Source organism: Homalodisca vitripennis, chromosome X, assembly GCF_021130785.1.
Source record: "Homalodisca vitripennis isolate AUS2020 chromosome X, UT_GWSS_2.1, whole genome shotgun sequence".
Lineage (NCBI taxonomy): Eukaryota > Metazoa > Arthropoda > Insecta > Hemiptera > Cicadellidae > Homalodisca > Homalodisca vitripennis.
This window is the reverse complement of record NC_060215.1, coordinates 50906792-50929785: the sequence shown is the minus strand read 5'-3', so window position 1 is coordinate 50929785 and position 22994 is coordinate 50906792. Positions and strand designations below refer to the sequence as shown.

Below are 22994 nucleotides of genomic sequence, written 5' to 3'. Positions count from 1 at the left end.
TTTTTGTTTGGGTTAGTTGTTTAAATTAGAACAAAAATTTGACCTCAGCCCTTTAGTGGCATTATGGTACCTATGAAGAAAGGAAAAACATTCAACATTTTTCTACAAGGAGTATGCATCCAGAATGTAGGGGCATCTTGTAATAAACCAAGGTTTATAAAAAATGGTTCTAGATATGAAGTTTTTCACTCTATGTATGAAAGATGTCTGGGAGAATGACATGTTTTTAAATAAAAAACAATCCTCAAGTAATATTAGAGATTTGTTAGTTGTCATTAGGTATAGGTCCAATGAAAAGCCACATTTATATAAATATTTATTTCATATGTACAAAAAGGCTTACAAAAATCTTACTTGTCTAATCTTATATAAAAGTACAAAAAAATACTGGTAGTTTCAGGAAGAAGATGTCATGAAGAATTTGTTTTGGGGAAAGATGTAAAGTTAATGCATTTGATAATGTGATTTTATCATGTTAAGTTCTTTCAGTGTTCAGGTGCTTACATCAATATTTTCTTTTGAATATCGATGATGTACCTCATTAAAAATGTCAGTATGTTTTACAGCAATCCCCAAAACAACTAAAGATATGATGTTTTTTTAAATGGTTGACGAATGGTAGCTGTACATTGGCAAAATCCCCAAAAATGAGTAAATGCATGAGCTAATGAAATAATTACAGGACAAACATACAAAGTAGCGAAACTTATTTACAAGAAACATTTGGTAAATATTTAACGTAACAACTATGTAGCACCTAACACCTTTGAATGTGTTAATTTTAACTAATACGGAATGTGTACTAATATATAGAACTATAATATACTTGTATTGTTATAAACATTCTAAAAACCGTTAGCTGTACAATATGTATCTTTTAATTTCTTTAAAGTTAAATTATGATTTGTAGTAAAATATATAGACATATTAGGGTTTATAACGATTTTACTTTTAGTGTACATATAAATCAGTTGATGCTTTTATAAAGTTTGGATAAAATGAGGTAATTTTAATGTGGAAATTTATGTTGTATTATTTTAGAAAACTAAATTCATATAATAAATTCAAAAATGGAATTAAGGCCATTCCGGTGTAGTAATGCTTGAAAGCATTACGGCCCATTACCATCTGTGAATTATTACACATTCATACATCGTTATAATACTATACAATTTCCTATGTTCTAAAAGTGGTAACAAATTTGTGTCTAGTACAACATTAATGACTTTTTAGTACCGCTTAATTGTATGTTTGCAGGATTTGCCAAGCTGAGTTAGAATGAGTGCATGAATGAATGGGACGATGTTAATGGTAATATAATGTTGTACCAGGTGATCTCATATGTAATGGAGAAAGCTAATGTTACTTTTTGCCGTAGAAAGGTCCTGTATGAACTGGCCCATGGGCGTCCTTCCAAGCACTCAGGTCCACTATGGGTATTGTAGAGGCATCTTGGCAAGCCGCCAGTTGGTTCCTACAGAAAGGTATCAGTAGGTTAGCACAATATGTTCAAAGGCAAATACTAACTTCAAATCAAACTAAATCTATCGTGGAATTAATAGTCGTATTAGAATTGCATTCTTTGTGATTAGTTTCTCTAGAAACTCCAACACAAAAGCCTCTACGGTTGAACATTCACGGTGTGCAGTAGAACACTGAATCATATCAAATGATACACCCACTGCCATTAGTAAATCTATTAACTTTAGTAGAACTTTTCCAAATCTTAAAAGTACAAAACTATTTTTTTAAGTGTTCTAAGAAATCCATATAGTTACAACCAAAATCCATAAATAAACAGTTTTTTATAATCTATATGTAGCGTTTTTAAAGCTACATTGGTTGATTTAAAAAAATTAAAACTTAAATTAAATGAAAATTTTGGGAAAGAAATATTGGGATTTAATTTTAATTAGATTGTGAGAAGTTAGGATAAAAAAGAATATGTAATCCTTTGGTAAGTTAGTGCTGGTAATTTTAAATGATTAGGAAGGTGGTTCACTGCCTTGAATTAATCAGAACTTCTCTTGTACTGCAGTTACGTTAGATCTGAGAAGGCTATTGTTCTCCAGTTGGATACGGCTGGGCCAATGAGAGAATGCCGCGGATGTCCATCAGAAGGGGGGGAGGGGAACTATAAAACCACCAGCTCATAATTTTCACCCTTCTTTTGGTTATTATCGTGAATTAAGTTGATTACAGTGCGCCATGTTTCTAAATTTTTTCCACGGGGGATTTTAAGGTAAGCACCAAATTTACTGTACGTTATATTGAAATAGTCTTCCAGATCTGATATTAAATTAATTTTGTTGTCTTTTATAGGAAAAATTAAATTTATAGAAACTACGGAGCAATCTGTACAACTGATTCCTGATGAACAATAGAGCACAATACAATCAAACAAGTTACATTTGGTACAAACTTGCAAGAAAAATGAATTAAAATTGAACTTTGTTAATAACTTTGATTGAATTTTGGAAATTTAGTAATTTATTAGTATTAAATTTGTACTGTTTTATTGTGAATTATTGATTGGAAATTAATTGAAATTTAATAATTGTTTTGAGAGAGTTGTATCTGAATTGTAAAGACTTGAAAGTTAAGGTACAACTAGTGGAAAGAGAAGCTTGATTTTTTATTTTGAATTCTGAGTGAACTTAGAAGTGAACAATTTTTATTTTAGTTATTTCCAAGCGGTATTTGATTTTTATTTGAAAACTTTATTATTTTATTTCAGAAGAGAGCTCTGATTTTTAGTTTGATATATTTGATTGATATTTTTATTTCTTGCTAAAGGACCTTTTAAAATTACTAAACGGTTTGTCGATTCTTTGTGGAAAATAGAGTGATGAAAATTCTGAAAAATTGTACTTATTAATTTGCCAGGTTAAAATAAATCCATTATTTTTATTTAGAAATGTGATTTTTATTTTATACAAACCAGATAATATATAATAGTTAACAATTTAGTAATAAATTGTACTGAATATTCACTCGGATCTTACTAATCAAAAAATATTTTATATCGTCTTGCATGTCTCATTGATAATTTAAATCTTAATATTCTGGAATATTAATAGGCCTATCTACAATCCAAGTCGTTATACTATATAAATTAGATATTTGTGGCTAAATAAGTTCACACGTAAAATGCAATTACCATTCCTTGGAAAATCGGTTCAATTACTTGTAATATAACTTTTATTATAATTTAATCTAAGTAAATGCTTTATGAACAATACTTAATTTTTGAAATTTATAGGGTTTGAATATAACTAATATTTAAATATACACAATCACCTCATCATAAAGAATAATTTTTTAATTCATGAATACCATAGCCATGAAATTCAACATAGCCACAAAAAGATTAGAGTAGAACAGTAGATGATCTGGAATATGAAGTAACTTGGGATGGAGAGATTAGAGGGCGCTTTCCGAAACTGTTTGATTGATAAAAAATCAAAATTTGGGTTTCTTAAGTTTTGTTTGAAATTCGAAAGAGAAGGCTTGTCTGGATCCCCTAATAAAAATTCAGACCTAAAACAAACAATCTACAGCAAAAAGAGGCAGACAGAACGTGGTTCCATAATGAACTGCATTTCTTTGTAGTACAGAAGAAATATATTTGTTAAATTTTGTGTTTGACCTGTGATAGCTAAAATGTACAAAACAGATTCAGAAATGATTACGTAACTGCTGTTACATTTTGAAGTTACATTTTACTATCATTCATATTGGGAAAAATTGGATATAATAATTAACTACAAAGAAAAAATTACTAACAAAAAAGTTAAAATATGTCAACTGTATTAGTTACGAAACGACATTACAAAAGTACATGACAACTAGGGTCAACATATATTTTGTTTTGAATCTTGAGTTGGTACACTAACACCAATATTTTTTAAACATTTATTATCTGTTTGTTTTTTATTCCCATGATAAAGATAACTTACATTTCTGAAGCTTTAATTCAATCACTGACAATAACTGAAGGATTAAATAGATGAGAATACTTACGTGTGAGAAATGACTTCAAAGCCTCGAGGCTGCATCTGATAGACATTGTCACTGTTATCACACATGAGACGAGAGAATGAAGACTTCCTGATCTCCGCAAGTTGCTCTGCAAGAACATTTGATCACTGAGCATTCTAATTCAAAGACAAACTGGTAATAAACTTGATACGATTACTTATCAAAGATGTAAATGAAAGAAATGATTTTATATCGATAAATAATCGTATTATTCTTGACCTTTTTGTTTGTTTATACCCATTGAAATATAACAAATTAAAAGAATTCTTTTTTTATTGTACCTGGGGTGAAACCAGTGTGAGGATCTCCTCTCTCGAAAAAGAACCTGTCAGAGACTCTGGTCCTGTAGAACTGTTCCAATAGAAGACACAGGAATGTAGGACCGGCCAGGGAGTCCTCGGCGTGAGCCTCCACAGAGCCTCCCACTGTGAGGTCGACGTCGTCTGGTGAGGCGTACAGTAGAGCTAACTTCTCAATGTTCTGTATGGGAGAAGAAGTGATGTCACTTGACAATACACATGGTTCATATCAACTAGACTTATATTTTGGTGAATAGGGTATCATATGGGTGGAAATTTAAATAAAATATTTCCACTCTTTCTAAATCTCTTGTAAAATTCAATAAACAAACTAGAAATTGATTAAAGAACCAAAAATCTTGTTTTTGAAGCACTGCAGTTGGAGAGAGTTCCATATCGGATTATGGGGCTTATTTCAGAGCACTGTCATCTTTGTTCTGTTGGAACTAGAAAGTCCTTGAGGCTGATGTGACAAGGGATATGAGAACAGAATCCCATTTAGGTAGAACAGAGAAAAGAAAGGTGAGAGTTAAATGGTTGGATGTCCCACACTGTCTAAAAACTATCCTAGTGGTATGTATTGTTTGTTGGGTTTATTCCATGAGTAAAATAAACACAGGGATATTTCTGTTACATATGGTCATTTGACGTATTTAAGTTTTTTCTTAAACAAATTATGTATTTTTTTTTCTTTTTAACAAAGGGGGGACCAATCCCCTTTTCAGCCTTATTCTGCCTGTCCTCATGGCCCACTGGCCTGTGCAAGGATCTTATCAAACAGTATAAGGGGGGGAGTCTGTGCAGTACAAGGTCAATGGTACTGATAAAAGTGCTGCATGACAGACTGAATCTGCATTATATCTAGCTCATATCGAAGTTCTACATCTTAGACTGCTCAGCCATCTGCACTTCCCGAAGTAATCGACTTGTAACTTTTTATGAGAATTGACTCAAAGAATTTAAAATTTCACAATATATTAAATTATACTGGAATATTAAAACAATATGGATAAAAACCGTTGCTTAGACTAGTGGAAAAAATACCCACACAGACAAGCCTGTGTGTGGGTACAAGTCTTTGAAAAAATCACCCAGATCAAGTAGGTCAACCTGAACTGCAAATGAGGGTTAATAATATTCTGTATGTGAGTATATATCACATACTGCTCTTTGTTATGTAGAGGGTTGGTACAACAATAAATTAAGGGCCTTAGATGAAAACTATATTATATAAAATAAAGTTTACCAGAAAGCATACTGCATTATACATACACGTGAGTTTGAAAGAAATAAGGCATGATGAATGTAAAATTATAGCCCATAAAAATTAACCTGACAATTTCAGCTAAACTTCTCTGTGTAATAAATGGCTTAATCATTTCACCTAAATAGCTTCAACTATACATTATTCTCATTGGAAATGATTTGCAAAAGGGGTTTATGACACTGCTGATGTGGGTGAACCTTTTATGTGGCATTGAAAAAAATCATATTATTCCTACACAAATTAAATAATTCCAACAAAATGTAAACTATATGATAAATGATTATAAAAATAATGCATTTTTAATATTAAAAGGAATCTCTTACATTACCTCTGCACAATGAAAATAAATAATTTATTATTGTTTACTAACTAACTTCATGGTCCTCTTAGCTTACAATTCCAAAAGATCATAAAAACATTAGTAAACAAGTGAGATAACTAAAAATTCCTCCCTCATGAAAGCCACTTTGGAAGCAAAACTAAAGACCATTTATAATTTAAAATTATACCTCATGAGTGGTCATTGGTTGTATTGAATTATTCAACATGGGAAGTCACACATTTACTGTTCTTGGAAAAGACTGGTTTTTTGGGGGGTAAAGAGTATAACATTATATTTTCTCTTTTTAGTGGTTTTTTTATAACTCTGTTGATGAAATGCACAGTATTGCCAACTTTGTCATACCTCAGGAGTGATATAATCACTGAACTCCTTCCAGGTCTTGGCGCGAGGCAGGCCGCAGAATTCCCTGTAGTCATTGTAAGAGCCCAGACCGTGGTCTCGGCCTCGTTGGATGTCAGTTGCTCGCAAGTCTCGACCGAATGGTTTGCCGTTACGGAACAAGTAGTCAGTGATCTGAAGAGAAAAAAAGGTTTCTTTCTCAATACATCAATTGTAAACAAGAGATTTTGCATATTAAGAACCATTGTATCGTAAAATTTTTGTGTAATTGTGTAGCTCAAATCATATTGGTTACTAATATTGTCATTGTTGAAAAATTGCCATTCTACACTTTGCTAGTATGTAGGATTGTAAAATCTGTATTACTGGATATTGTAGTAATTTTCAAACTAAACGATTACGTGCTTCTACACTAATCCCGTTATATAAATAATCACAAAAATATAACTTGAGCATCATGATGCAAGACCTGAAGAAAACTCATTCTCATTAAACACTACCTTGAAAACTTTCAGCTTTCGAATATAAACATACATCATCCTTAGGTTCCAGGTATTGAAAGTATTTTTTTTAAACACACACAAATGGAAATGTATGTATGGAAACTCATATTAATGTTCATTAATATTGAATTTCTCTATGTATCGAAGCATGATATTTCAGGTAGTTATATTATCCAGGGTGATCAATTCAAGGAAGCGTTGTCTCACCTTAGGGAATTTGAGGAACTTGGACATTTTATATATATAATTATATATTTTATTATATATTTATTATATATATATATTATAATATAACAACAATGTTCCATTACTTTCTGACTTGAAAAATAACTTACAGATAAAACTTTTTAGTAAGATATTTTTGTTATAAAGTAAAACAGTTAAATTATACTTATAGAGGTAAAAAGAAACCCGAATTAGAAGAAGTTAGAGGCATTACTCCTACTAGTAAGTCTTCTAGGATTTAACAAGGGCTCTAACCCACACAGCAAATATATGACATGAAATTCCCTTTCCATCGATTTTACTTCTAATTAGGGTTTATTAAAGTAAAAAATGTAATTTATGCCATTACAATGCAATCAATGCATAAGGCCAAATGTAATATATGGTGTTATTGTTTATACATCCTACAATAAATCTAGGATGTTAAGGCAGTGCAACTAATTTTGGTTTGCGTTGAAAATAAAATTCAAATAACTTTTAGCTATATCACTTTATGATACCTTTCCTAATGATAGTATTAAAAAAACATCATTGCATGAGGATTTGTAGGCATTTAAAGTAATAATTCAGGCCATCTTGAAATTAGGTTCATGTTCACAAAAAAGCAATTGAATATAAGTATATACAGGTGTACATAAAGTCCTGCACTGGTATAATATTTTCTAAACGATAACAGATAAATGAACAAGATTTGGTACATCAATACTACATCTAAAAATCTACTTTTTGAAGGAACTATCAGTTTTCTGTAATATCATGGGGACGTCCCGCAAGGAGTCGGAAGGAAATCTTAAATAGGAGCATAGGTCAATATGCACATCATTTTAAAGGGCTTATCTAGCAGAGTTTAATGCCGCAAACCGCACTCAAAAAGATTGATCCAGTTACAAAATGGCGGCTGTTCAAAGGTTTTACTTGGTTACATTTCATTAGTAGCCATAACCCCGGTAAAGCAAAACTGCAACCAAACGAATAGTGCAGATAAATACTACATTATGATTGTCAGTTGTACAGAAGTGAATTATGACGTAGGTTTATCCTCAAGGGTTACAAATTTGGTCCTAATATATTGGTAACAGTGTTTAAATAGGCTCTTACGTCAATGCCGTAGTGTGGGGGTGCTCCCGTCCTGTTGAAACCAGATTATTCTGGTAATGTTCTCCAAACATGTTTCGAAGTGCTGGTGTAATTTTCATTTTTCTAGGCAAACGTTAATATGATATTGCACTTAAATTTCCTTCAATAAAGAAAGGACCTACCAACTGGGTACCTATCACACCAAGCCAGACATTCACCTTTAGTGAATACTGCGTATGTGCTTCCCGCATCCAGTGAGGATTTTTTCGCTACTCTAGTACGTAACGGCAATTGTGCCTGTTTACACTTCCATTCAGCATAAATGAACAATCGTCTGAAAACACAATATTTGTTTGCATCAATTTCGTTGCAATCTATTTTGGCCATCATAGTTTCACAAAATTCTATACGTCGATCGACATCAACTTCGTTGAGTTCGTGCACCAAATGAACTTTATAAGGCTTAAAATTAGACCCTTTCAGAATCTTTTTTAACAGACGTAACAGAGATGTCATGAGTTTGTGTTGCTGAGCGTAGGGACTCTTGCGTATTCTCAATAAATGAGTGCAATACATCTAAAGAGTTGCCTTCAGTTGTCCGCAGTAGCGGGCCTTCCTGTCCTATGACGATCGGAAACACTTCCTGTTTCCATAAAGCGTTGAACAGTTCTCCCTACAGTTGTTCTAGAAATTTGGCTGCCTCTCGTGAAAGTAGTCCATGAAATAAATGGCATGCTTCCTCGTGTGATCGTCCGTTGTTTCCCCAACCAACCATCATAAGAAGTGTTATACGTTCACGTTCGTCAAGCAACATAGTGTAGTTGAAGAACTACAAGCAATAACGACAAACTCTTTTGTACTAAAGTGCACTGATAGAAAGGTTGGACAGCACTACTAAAACAAGAAAACTAGAATAGCCTACTATGAATAGACTGGCTAATTGGAAAGTCCAAACTGCGACCCAAAGATAAGAGCTTTTTAATTGTTACTGTTATCAGGTTTTTCCCCGTTATCAATATATTAGGACCATATTTGTACCCCTTGAGGATAACCTACGTCATAATTCACTTCTGTACAACTGACAATCATAATGTAGTATTTATCTGCAGTATTCGTTTGGTTGCAGTTTTGCTTTAACCGGGGTTATGGCTACTAATGAAATGTAACCAAGTAAAACCTTTGAACAGCCGCCATTTTGTACTGGATCAATCTTTTTGAAGTGCGGTTTGCGGCATTAAACTCTGCTAGATAAGCCCTTTAAAATGATGTGCATATTGACCTATGCTCCTATTTAAGATTTCCTTCCGACTCCTTGCGGGACGTCCCCATGATATTACAGAAAACTGATAGTTCCTTCAAAAAGTAGATTTTTAGGGTGTAGTATTGATGTACCAAATCTTGTTCATTTATCTGTTATCGTTTAGAAAATATTATACCAGTGCAGGACTTTATGTACACCCGTATACATTTTTTAATAGTAACTATAAGGCATATTTTTATATGATCAATCATGCAATTTTTAATGTAATATTTCTTTAAAAATTATCATCGCGTAAATCATGTATTAAAAATATTTTCTTGTCATGATACATAAATTGTGTTTCAGACCACCAGTCTCAAATGTCTAGCGGTCAAATGGCTAACTACAGAGATTTAGTTTAAACAGATTCCCCACTATCCAAACAGAATTTGTTAAAATAATTTTAACTCTAAAAATACAGTTTTTGCTAAAAACAGAGGGTCTCATGTTCAAATCTCAATGCAAAAGTATGTCATGCTATGCATAATTTTAAAGGTCTTTGCAACAAAACATTTCAATGAAGAAAAAAAATTGAATCATCTCAATTCATTTTAAAATGATGCTCTGAAGTAAATAGAAAGTAGTATTTTTAATGTTTTTAATTACCACTCCTGTAATACCAACCATAATAATATGTTTTCAGTACTTCATGAAACAAGCTTTCAAATTTTACTATTCACAGCCGTACTTTTAAAAATAAATATAAAAATGCCCATAATCATAAAATTTCAAATTGTATGGGGGAGGAGGGCTTCTGCCATATCAAATTAAAGTACAAACCTGATCAACATTCACATTTAAAGTTCTTTTATTAACGATTATAAAACTGCGGTAAATAAACTGTAATTATGGGTACCTAGTAAAAGTTAACATTGTCTTTTTACAAGTAGTTAGGCAATTAAGAGGCCAAAAAATAAAATAAAGTTGTGAAAAAGCTCTGTTCACTACATTAATGAATGTCATTTCAACCCTGCGGCTCGAGGCTACGGAGGTTTAACACAGCACAACACAACATACCTCACTTGTGAAGAAGGGATCAATGTTCTCCTCAGGCTGAGTGGTCAGTCCTCTGGCCAAGTGATCCATGTTTTGTCCCTCTTCTATGATTCCAGGCCTGTTGAAGAAGTCACTGAGACGAAGGACTCCGTATGTGTTACGTTCCTCTCCGATCAGTCTGCAACAAAACAACTTGTAGGTTACTTTTAGTTTTTGTATTTTGTTGTTCAATTTTGAGAAACATGTTGATTTTAGTTTGCCTATCTATAATAGGTGATGATGTCAGTGAAAAATATTTTTGTAGTAGTGGAGCTTGATTTAGTATAGCAGTAACTTTGAGATATGTATCTAAATGGTAGTAGTTTTAATAATGTTAAAGGCCGCTGAATAAATTGTACAAAAATTGAGGGAAACATTTCTTTTGATTGTCTAAAAGTTATCGGTACAAACAATGAATGAACAAAATGTATTTATGAGGCTATTTATGAGAAAATTATCAATTTGATATGATCCAGAAATCAGGTAAGTTGAAAAGTAAGAAGGTATATGAATTTGTAAATACAGTGTCTAATAAAGGAGGAAATCTGATAAAGAGATAAACTACCTTAATTAAAAAAATGTAGTAGAATGCTGCGTTTACAACTAAAACTAAAACAAAATTAAACTTGTTTCTGTAGTAAGAAACATAATAGTAAGTGCCTGCATATATTGTATTTCGTGATATTTGTATCTAAATGTTTTGCAAACGGTAGTTTACGTTTGGAAGGCGCCATTTATAATGGTATTTGATCTGTATTGCTCTCTGATATGCTGTACAGTTCTGAATAATCGTGTCAAAGTTACTGGAACTGGGATTGTTAGGATAATTAACTTCACTGTAATAATATTACGTTCCTTTGAGTAAATCGTTTGAACATTAAAATCATTTGGCTAGCGACTAATTTAAGCTTGACTAATTTAATTTAGCACTTTTTCTGTAAGTCTCTTTATACGTTTCTCACGTAGCTTCTTAAACGTGTTAACTCATCATCATACGTGTTTCGCTTACATTAGCCATCTGGGTGCATCTGTAGTATATTCATTTACTATTTCATTTTCAAAATAGCAACAAATATTTCCAAATAATCATTAGACATTCACTGTACAGGTGGACAAAAGAGCTTAGAATCAATACTATGATAGAAATAGAAACAGCAACTTAGTGGTGTGTTTGTTTCAGTTGTCTGGAAAGAGTAAACACGAACACAGAGGAAATGTGTTATTTATATATAACAAGATTCGTTAATTTACGAACCATAGAGTCAAAGACCGTTATGTGTCAACATGTTTACAAAAATGGAACGATAAACACTCGCCGTTCCTGATACGAGGCACCCACGTTATCTGCCTACTATATACAGGGTGATTAGTACTAAAACAGCGGGTTGAAAATTTTTATTCAATCTCAATTGCAAATAAAGAATTTTTAAATGTGGTTTTAGGATACGAGAGATATATGGTTAATAAGAGTAGTTTTTAATATTAGTAATAAAATATTCTTAATGTTGTAGATTCTTAAAACGTGAAGAATTTCGATTAGAGTACTGTTTTTCGTTATTATTGATTAACCTTTTGATGGTAAGTACATTTCTTCTAATTTAAGTTTTGTGTAAAACACTGACACTGTTGATAGCAAACAGTCAGACTTGTTGTAAATACAATATGATTAATCATATTCAGTAGCGACACTGTTGATAGCAAACAGTCAGACTTGTTGTAAATACAATATGATTAATCATATTCAGTAGCACTACATAAATCTTTAATTTGGCATGGGGCGAGGAAGTAATATTTGGTCAGTTCCGTGGGAAGAATAATCTACTCTCCGTATTCCTTTATTTGGAACTGATTAAAGATGTTTCATTTGTTCTGCACAAGTATTCTGAATTGAGGTGTAACAAAATACAGAAAATATAAAGAGAGTATAATCGATTTTTCTTCCATTCTTGATGTGGAATGGAGAATGTAGAACATAATCTCCAGGCCATCTTTGCCCCGTAATCTGGCAGTTGGTATCTGATCACACCATGCTCCAGCCGACATAGGGGCTGAGGAAGCTCCAGGACTGATAAGACAAACACTCAGTTTCAACATCACAGTATGACGCAAAGTTCATATATATTGTTATCGGCCTGAATAGTCAGACTGGCCAACTTTCGTCATCGGCCACCCGCGTAGCACACGGACACTCCACTCACAACCAACGACGTTGATATATCATACCATGTCCGACTGTTGAACCGATACTCACTCTAGTCGTCCTTGGATGGCGGAATGGAAGTAACGGAAGGCGGCAGTCGCATAGCCGTTCAGCGCGCTCGGGTCGACGTCAGGCCTGTAGTCGTCGGTGTAGCCGTGGGTTTCGTACAGCAGACCGTACTTCTTCATGTTCTTCTTGCCTGCACATCGGTAATAATTCTACATTTTGATTTCGTTAACGGTTTCTCTAACAGATTGAATGAACATTGAAATATTTTAAGCGCAAAGTACTTTATTTGGCATTTGGCAGAAGTTTGTTTGCATTAAAACGTTTCGTCAAAACTCTATAATCAATTTATTGTGCAATTAATTTAAGTCATATTGTGAAAAACTGCTTACACACATTATTTTTCAAAAATTGTCACTATTTGGTTGTGTGAAGTTGAATAGAACTTTATTTTCCAAAAAAGGATATTATATATAGAATTCCATAATCTTTTGGCACGTTGTTAATAAAATTTTAAAAATTTCTCACGAGATAACATGGAAATTATTTTCATTTTTGTTTTTTTTTTTTAATTGGTAATTTGAATCCAGAAATTAATACGAGTAATTTATGTCATTCAAGAAGTAGTGTACTGCACTATTTTATGAACGTATAGAAATAAATTTGTATTCCATGTCATACAATATAAACTACATTAAAACAACATAGGCTCAGAAAAACACAATTGAGTATCATTACAGTTCATGTAAGATAAAATCTATATAAGATATTTCACGTTTTTGCTATTTAGCACTATTTCCGTGCGTGTTTTCACCTTCACCTGTCCTTACAGCTTAGCCAGTTAACAGGTCTATTATAAAAAAGAGCTTTAACGTGACACCAGTACCACGATCTGACTGGGTTACACGAGAGGTATAGGTATTCTGTCCATCATTCACAGAACTAAACAATACTGAGACAAAAACGTGAATGTATTCATTCCTCGTTGAAGGGTATACGTTCTTTGATCTTATCAAGAACTTAAATCTTTGTTTTAGTTTTTTTTAAATTTAATGTCACATCCAGCCTTACCGAGGAAAATAGGCAACCATTCGTAGTAATTGATGTGCTGGTATTCTGCAATAAGGATCCTTCTGGCTTCCTGGTAGAGAGTTTCGTCATCCCAGTGAGGGTTGATGTGGGAGAGGGTGGTGGCGATACGGTTATGTTCTCTCAGCATAACGATCTGCAGCACAGTCAGCTGTGGGTTCTGATTACCTCTCACATCACCTGGAAATTATTAAATTCTTCACACACGTGTCCAGAGTGTTAAAATGCTTATTCACAGTTTGAGAAATTGTTAAACACGTTAAAATGATCAACTTTCAACGTCTGTCCACTTCATCTACCTTGATATGTTTAGCGTCTGCATGTCTATATTTTTCTACTTACACCACATAGAGTTGTCCATGGTTAAATCCTAACACTGTTTAGGTTAGTTTCAGAATTTCATTTTTGTACGGCTATTTGTACTTTTTATCAAAAACAACAACAAGATCAACAAAACTGCAATAACACTTTTAGAAATATAAAACGGTCAAAGAGAGTCATTTACCCAAAAAAAGTTATTTAACCCGTAAAAGACTCATATGGTATTGTACTTCGTTAACAATTACTAACAGTTAGTGGGTTATCAGTGAAATTATTCGAGTCAAACGACTTATTGCTAAAAGATAACGGACTTGGTCAGCCGGGTTTGGAACTGCATGCCTTGATTCGAAAGGATCCTCATGATCTGCCTTCTCCTTGTTATAAATTAACGTACTTATAGTATTAATAGACAGATCACGTGAGCACTGTACAGTTCCGAGGCTGCAAAAATCTTGTGGGCGCTTGCGGGTATTATGTTACAACCCGCCTACTCCCTATTATAAACTATCCTATTTATAACATATAATCACATGAGGGCTTCCAAATCAGAAGCGGATTTAAGTACACTACTTGGTAACATCTGTAAAAGTTAAGAAAGGGTAATTTGTCACTTATCTGATATAGTATTGTCTAGTCATTACATCTGTGAAAGCCATAATATTATTTTGACATTATTATTGTTTTTATTTAGATATTAAAATGAGAAACCCGGTTATTTTATTTAGACTGAGATTTCACATAAAGTCCCGAGTTCAGTATATTATGGGTACGACTCGTTTAAACTCCAAGTACCAGCACGTTATATTTATATTGGGAAGATTAGCTGTCCAGGCTTCTAAAAGTGATAGAAGTTTAATTTAGATTTTAGAAATCAGTAAAATCGGCAGAGATCTAAAGCCACCTTGCAGGTTCTGAGACAACAGTTGTCAGCTAAGGAGATATTTGACAATTTTGGGTTAATGCAAGTGTTTTTAAGTCATATTTATAAAACAATTCCTTTTCCTGCTGAACTTGAAGATTGTATTCAAGCACAGCCTCTACAGGAGGAATAGGTATGTACTGACCGAACTGGTAGCAGGGCTCATCCTCAGTTTGGGTGTCGCAGGCTGCGCTCTTGTTGACTGCCGCTGGTGGCCAGGGCCTGTTGTCTCTAACATCCACTCGCAGAAGTCCTCCGTGACCTTCCCTCAGCCTCACAGCTACCTCGTTAGTCGAACCGTACACGAAGGACGCATCCATGTAATGAGTGACTGCGACCAGCTGAACAATTCAAGTACATGATAAGCTCTGCTATGCTAGGGGACCCAGTGAGTATTGAAACAAGAGTATTAATTAATTTTATTTATTAGTTCAAACATGTAGCTATTTTCAAGCAATGATATAAAATTTAGTAGACTTTTGATTCATGGAGATATTACATTAATATAATTACATTATATCTTTTAGGCCGTTACATAGAGGTCGAAGACAAGAATTTGTAGGAAAATACGGTACTGTAGGTCGAGGTAGGTATAAGTAAGATTTTTATAAATCACCATTGTATTTTTTGTTTTACTAAAATTATAGATGAGAATATTTTATAAAATATTTTAAGACACGTTTTAAACAAAAATTATTTTAAATGCATTTTAATGAAAAAGTTTTAATTTATTAAAATATTTTACTTGCACATATACACTAATAGTTCAACATTGCAAGTGTAATAAACCTTAATTAATATGACATTTTAATTATATAAGGTCTGGATTTCTGCTATTGTTCGAAACACTATTTTGGAAGAGTTCACAACATACACATAGAAATCGTGTAATTATAGTCTACATTTAAGTCGCCATAGTTGAGTAAACCAAAAGGTTTTGGTTTTCTGTCAACAATCAATATAGTAACTAATGAACTATTCTCTGTATTATGAATGGTTATATTTTCATTCACTTACATTTCATTACAATGTCACCAGAGATAGAATAAAAAGTAATTTATGAATGTTGGCACCTTACTTGTAAGAAATGGCAAACGACGTATACAATTATGTATCAGACGTTTATAGTGAAATATATAGAGCTAAAAAGTTTTCATTCATAGCAATTTTACAGAGAAATAATCAACAGTTAAATAAAAGAAAAGAAAAGAAACGTAAACATACATAGTGTTGCTAAATATTATAATTTGCACGATACATACTTGTATACTTTACTGTACCTGTTCAGCAGGTTCATGAGGTGAGCCGCATCCTGTGTCCAAATAAGTTGTGCTCCTCACAAAGTTCATGCACATCTGATGGTAGCGAGAGTAGACAGGGTCATCCTGGGGAATCAGGATGGGGAAACAGAGAGGACTGGCGTATTCCTCGGGTACACGGATCTGACCATCAGGACTGCAACACTGGATTGAGTGGGCCTCTGGAAGATAGAGTCAAATAAATATATTGTTTGATAGTTCTTCTGATACGATGATATATGTTATTATTCATATATATACATATATCAAACAAAAACATAAAAATATAGCGCAGATCATATAATTTAATGTATACTATTATACAAATTGGTTACAGCGGTGGAATGTAAATAATCACATGTTTTATGGATGGAAACGATAACAATTTGTGCTTTCTCCATGTTAAATAAATAACTAAAAACCAATTTCGTATACCATTTACGCAACATCAGGTTAATATTTGTTTACTTTAGAACGATGCACTTATGTGATGAGCGACAGTATTTGAAGGGATAGAGAAAGACCGATAATTGATTAAATCTTGTCTGAGGGTCCTGTATACCCTTTATCATGACTCTTGTTTCCTGTAGATTTAAACGCAACACTCACTAGCTTGGGTGGTTCCCATAGCCATGGACAAGTCGTGAGTCATTATCTGTCCCCAGGACATGGATGAAAGAGTCCAGAGAGGGTCGTTCTTCGGGACGTCCGGAAACATGACGATGCTGACCAGACGAGAGCCAGGCAGCTTGGCACCGGTTACCGACACTGGTGGGGCGTGGATACCTGTAGGCGAATACGGATTATGTTACACCATAAACCAACGAACCATAACATTTTTACAACTACATACGACTTTGAAAGTTAGTATCATGTTTCATTATGAAGAGGAAAGGGAAAGTTGTTAACATTATAGACAAATGTTACCAATCTCCTTTATCAAAACATTTAATTAACCACTATATCAATAAAAAAATAAAACGATCATATCTTTCTGCATATCAAAATTTAAAGATATTATTTATTAAATACTTATATTGTGAAGATAAAAGCTGTAGTTTGTTCAATACACTTCAAATAATTATAATGCGATTATAGAGCATGGCTAACTTATATAGTTTATGAGGAAAGCAAAACCCAATACAGCTGAAAACTCTATGGATAGTTTGCAATCTGTTTATTTGTATACTGTTTATAACTCACTAAATACAAGACTTAGTTTATCTGAAATCAATTTGTTCAGTCATATTTTATTATAGCACCACGTAATGTAGCTGTTTATATCATGTTTCCTTAAAATAATTTATTAAAAAAAACTATATCAATGAACAAGAGTTCGTCTATACTACGATGTAATTTAAAATTTAAAATTATAATTCGCTTATAGACGAAGATTCTTGCATTGAAGTTAACATTTATAACACTCAATATGGGCATGCCTTTTCAATATTTTAAAAACAATTATTCTGAAACGAAATGGAACTAATCGATCATTCCTTTTTTTATTAAATAGTATTATGATTTGTTTGTAAAAAAAATCAATGAGTTAGATGCAATATTAACTTTTCTAAATAATACTTACCTGATCTTGCTGTGTTATCTTTTTAGATTTAATCTACAGTGAAATTGTAGAACTATTTTGTTTTTAATAACTTCAATTTGAAAGCCTTGTTAATTTGTTTAAAGTTAATTATTATGGATTCAATAAAAGATATAAATAATGGAAATTTACGTCTTCAAGTTAATGGTATTGGTCCAAATTATGGGCTTATTTATTTATTATTAATTTTTCGTTTGAATCGAAACATGTCTCAACATTCTTCAGTTTCTGAGAGTATCTAGAAAATGTATGAGTTTGGATCAGGATTTTGCTAAGAATAGTGAGAGGTATTAACATTACCATCAGAATACTTGGAGGGAACCAGACGTCCATAGTGGGTGTTGGGCATGCCCCAGGTGGGGTTATGGGGGTTATTACAAGAGCCATCTATGCTGCGATACTTGGATTCCTGGCAACCACCCTGGAACTCGGGTCCGCAAGCGAGTGGGTGAGGCGGCAGTCCGTAGAGCCTGCCAACAGAAGACAAGCTAATGGTAACTGAGACATCAAACTCCACTGTAAAATATAGGTAAACCACGAATTGAAATGTCAAGCAAAATGTGCAGTGACAAGGGTATCAAGACAAAAGGAAACGTATGGTACTCAGCAAATTATATAACCAGTATGAGGGTATCAGGTTATACTTTCTATTTACATAAAATATTTATGTAAGCGAGAAATCTTAAGCTAAATAATCAATTTGTTTAATTACCATGGACATGAATTAAAACCACACACCAGTAATAAAGATCGTAAGTTAGAGCCAAGTCAGAACTATATGATTATAAGCTGTTGTTAACGTTGATCATTGAAATACAAAATATACATTAAATTAAGTAGTAAAACAAACAGTAATAGGCTAGAATAATATTATGAGCCGAAACAAACATGGAACTCCCGTGAAAAGCGTATGTCTGATTACTATTTAATATATTCGTCCATTCTTAAAAGTTGTTGTTGTTTTTGAAGTATAAAACATTATATTCTGTGCTTGGCAAATATTTTAAATTTTACAATATTTACTTTAATCCCCTATAGTAATTTAACTTTTGCAAATAAAAGATATCCTATAGTATCCTAAGTGTCACGTGGTCTATAATGAATGATTAAAAAAGTACCATATATAAACAAAAAACACATATGTCAAGAATTGAGATTTACCTTTTTGATAGATGATTTTCTCTATTGAACGCCAATTATTTACAACTGTTGGTAGGAGCGATATGGAACAATAATTCCGAGCTAATCGATTTTGTTATTCTTCAATAAAGATTTACAACTAATCATTTCTCATTTTTTCCCTGTAAAACCCTGTAACTAAAAAAGCAGTTTATATTGTCCAATATTGGGCTAGCTACAACCAGATTACATTTTCTGATTTTATAGAATTAAATTCTATAACTGGCTGCAGATATTTTTATACTGTACTCCTTTGAAAAAGATTAATTTAAAATTTTAAAATTATCAACCGACAATATGAGAAAGATTATTTCGTATTTACTAAAAGATTCAAAACTAAGGAAAAACTCGGTAAAACTATTGCACATTTTATCACGATCAATTAATAATTTGTCCATTGAGATAAAAACTACATTTTTACACGGATTATGTTATTTTAATTTTCCGTAATTATTGATGCATTTCTAGGATGTTTTGCTACAATTTTCCATATCAAGGCACTATTTTATGACAAATAACAAGGTATACGGTTATTGGTGCAATGTGCAAATGTAACCGTCTCATTCTTAGTGATGATAGAATTGTGTAAACCTAAGTGTTTTAGTGTTAGTGAATATGTTAGTTATTTTAAGTCACTATCACAGGATTACTTTGCATAGAAGTATAGGATGAGTATAGATAGGCATGGAATAACATCAAAGAGAGTTTCTGATGTTGCGGCTAGGATAATCATACAAACAATGAGTTGTTCCGTCAGGACATCTCAAAATTAATGCTTCACCGCCGAGAATTTGTACAACTACAAATAACTTATTGTTTTTTTAACTGTGTTATTCTGCATAGCTATGTTTGTTTTAATCTTGAAGGTATTTTACAATCATGAAACACGAAATAGCCATTAATCCGTTTTATTAGTACACAACACGCATAGCAAACTATACTATGCAAATGGATTCACTTTGAAGGAAACGGACACAACTAATGGTTTTGTGAGCACTAGGTTATGTAATAATATTTGAATGTATATATATATATATATATATATATATATATATATATATATATATATACATATTGTTATAATAAAGTTGTGTATAGAATACACGACGGCCACCTACAAATCTCAATTAGCTGCTGTTCTAGTATTTTCTTATATAACATTAACAGTAATGACATATTATTACGTTCATTCAGAAATGTTTAATTTGACATCTATAAATCCATTAAATCTGTAAATTCTTTGCTCATAGTTGTTTTTAATGATGGAGAGTTTGTGAATGTGGCAGGATTTTCGCACATTTATCATCGTTAAAAAACAGTGACACTACCTGCGTCAGATCACAGACACTGCACTAAGGGCATGGCGAATTGGAGCTTAATTCGACATTCACACTATCTGATATCTCATCCTCAGGCGGACAACTAACGTAAAACATTAGAAGTGTTGGTTTCTTATAAAAAGGCATTATCTATAATGCCTCGTATAAAGGGCGTACGAAATCTCCGTACACCGATCTTAATTTTTAAGTAAGAAGTGAACCATGTGTCTGGGAGACTTTGGACGGTACATTTCTTTACTGATTTAAATAGTGTATAATAGTGTAAACAATTAAAGAATTGGGGCAGGATGTATGCTGCTACTCCAATGCGAAGAAAGATACTGTTCAATAGATCTTCCCTAACATTTTGATAATTCTGTATATAACGATTAATCAAACCCACGAAGTAAAGCATTTATTTAATTAATTTAATTTAATTTTTGAAGACTGTTGCATTTTCTATCTATATACCAATATTATACTCATGATGTATTTTTTTCATCTAGTAGGTCTTTTATAGATCTTCCGTTGGTTTAAAATGTTTTTGTAGTATTTACTGTCGATTTCAGTGAATATTCAGAATTAATTTTGTTAAATGAATTACAGTTCTTGTAAAAGATAAAATTATTATTTGGTCACGTATAACCTATTTTGCGATTCTAACTTGTACTTGGTTTTGAATTCAATACTGAATGACCGATACAAGCCTTCAAAATATTGCACTACTGTCAAAGGAGATTTAAATATTGTTAAAATATATTCGGCTGAAAAGTGTTTTGGAAGTGGAATGACCTTGTTTCAAATTTCAGATTTTGATTTTCCAGTTTTTAACCATGAACGACGTGGCCAGACATCGTAGTATTCAAAACACAGTATGTTAGTGTATATGGATCAATTTAGATTGAAAGAATTTAAAATACTCGTGATACCACTGGATGAGACGTTAAACTGACAATGAGATCACTGTTTTTATTTTCTAGATGAGAAGAAGCTGAGGAAAAGTGCGCTATTACATTTAAAAGATCTGAGCGGCAGCCGGAGTGACAGGATAATCAGGATGGGTAAAGGAGGGGGATTGGCATCCCAAGATCTTGCCAAGATTCCGTTGTACAGGCACCATATGGAGGGTTAATAGACACCATCTCAGCCATTCCCCAGAACAGGAAGAAGCGGAGTCAGTTCTGTTGTAGTATTTGCCGGTAAAAGCGTACACGGGAGACAATTTCCTCATTTCTGGTCCCGCTATAATCTTTAACAGTAAGGGAACACTACCCGCTTTAATCATCATCCACCAAAGTATCTTGGCGTATAGTTCAAGTAATCCCTTTATCCTAACATTTTCGGTTAACGATGTGCAACCCCTGGACATCCAGTGGGTTGCCAAGATATAACTGACAATATCTGTTTTGCTGTACCCAGTGGAGATTCTATTTGTAAACAGCAGGAAGTGGACCCTTCTGGGTATTGTTAGAGTTAATTGAAATTATAACATAGATAATTCAGGGTAGTTCATGTTTACAGAATGAGTTGTTACAGCCATTAGGACATATACTGTACTCACGCATTATCAGTCTGCGGCAGTTCGTAGTTGCCGGGGGCAGGACGGAGGCCGTAGCCACCTCCAGCTGAGCCAGCGTTGAGCACGGGGACGCCGCGGGGGTGGAACAGGGGGGCGGCGCTGGGGCCGTACTGTGGCCGCAGTGGTGAGAACTCTGCAACACAAAACACATTTTTTACATCGTAAAAATGTTAATTTCACGTACAAATGATCCAGCATTAAAACAATTTGAAAAATAAGACAACTAAACTCTTAGAATTTTCCTTTTAATAAAATATTAAACATATTTCTTCCTCTTCTTCTATGGGGTGGCCTACTGCCATGCACTTAAGCCTCAAGGGCTTTTTCCACACCCCGGAAACACACCATGAGGTCTGTCAGTCAATGATTTCAGCAGTTCCACAAACCGCCGAAAACAACCTATCAGGTCCTCCTGGGGAAATTCACCACCCTAGTCCAAACTACCAAAGATGGCATACCGCTCCTTTGCTATTGAAGGGCAATCAAAGAACAAGCGTTCGACAGTTTCATCCAGCACATCACACATTCTACAGAGCGGATCTTCCTGGAGGATGCCGACTCTGTGAAGATTGTTCCTCAGTTCAAACATATTTACTAAATAATCCAACTAAAGATGTTAGCATACTCGTATGTTACAAGTTTTATCATTTTCCAATGGCTTCATAATACAAAAGTTACTTTGAGGAATACCATGTCAGTAAACTTAATAAAAATGGATAATACTATATATATATATATAAAATATATATACATATATAAATGATTATATATGCACAAAATTAAAAATTCCATTATTTAGTGTATTTAATAATAATAATAATAATAATAAAAACGTCTTTATTTGAAGCGATTTTCAACATTACATTGTTGTTTTTCTAAATAGCTCAAGTCATACATTTTCAATCAAGGCACATACAAATCTATCTATCATCATCCAAGAAATACAAAATTAAACTAATAAAACCGATAATATAATACATTAAACAGCTATTTAGGAGTGAAACACTCCTCCTCCAAAGCCAGTCTGAGATTGCTTTTAAACGAGGAATAATATC

General features: G+C 33.2%; 1 protein-coding gene across 1 annotated transcript in view; it reads right to left on the bottom strand.

Annotated features, from left to right (window-relative positions):
- Nucleotides 1-303: 303 nt before the first annotated feature.
- The window catches only part of LOC124368988 (peroxidase-like), a 107399-nt gene continuing 84708 nt past the window's right edge, over nucleotides 304-22994 (bottom strand). Inside the window, exons 4-15 of the mRNA XM_046826575.1 lie at nucleotides 21922-22072; nucleotides 18163-18332; nucleotides 16872-17048; nucleotides 16245-16444; nucleotides 15110-15305; nucleotides 13707-13904; nucleotides 12681-12828; nucleotides 10412-10568; nucleotides 6293-6463; nucleotides 4323-4521; nucleotides 4024-4129; nucleotides 304-1474 (exon numbers count right to left, since the gene is read on the bottom strand). Of these exons, the coding sequence (XP_046682531.1) occupies nucleotides 1363-1474; nucleotides 4024-4129; nucleotides 4323-4521; nucleotides 6293-6463; nucleotides 10412-10568; nucleotides 12681-12828; nucleotides 13707-13904; nucleotides 15110-15305; nucleotides 16245-16444; nucleotides 16872-17048; nucleotides 18163-18332; nucleotides 21922-22072 (1985 nt within the window). The 3' untranslated portion in view covers nucleotides 304-1362. The remainder of the gene's footprint in view (nucleotides 1475-4023; nucleotides 4130-4322; nucleotides 4522-6292; nucleotides 6464-10411; nucleotides 10569-12680; nucleotides 12829-13706; nucleotides 13905-15109; nucleotides 15306-16244; nucleotides 16445-16871; nucleotides 17049-18162; nucleotides 18333-21921; nucleotides 22073-22994) is intronic.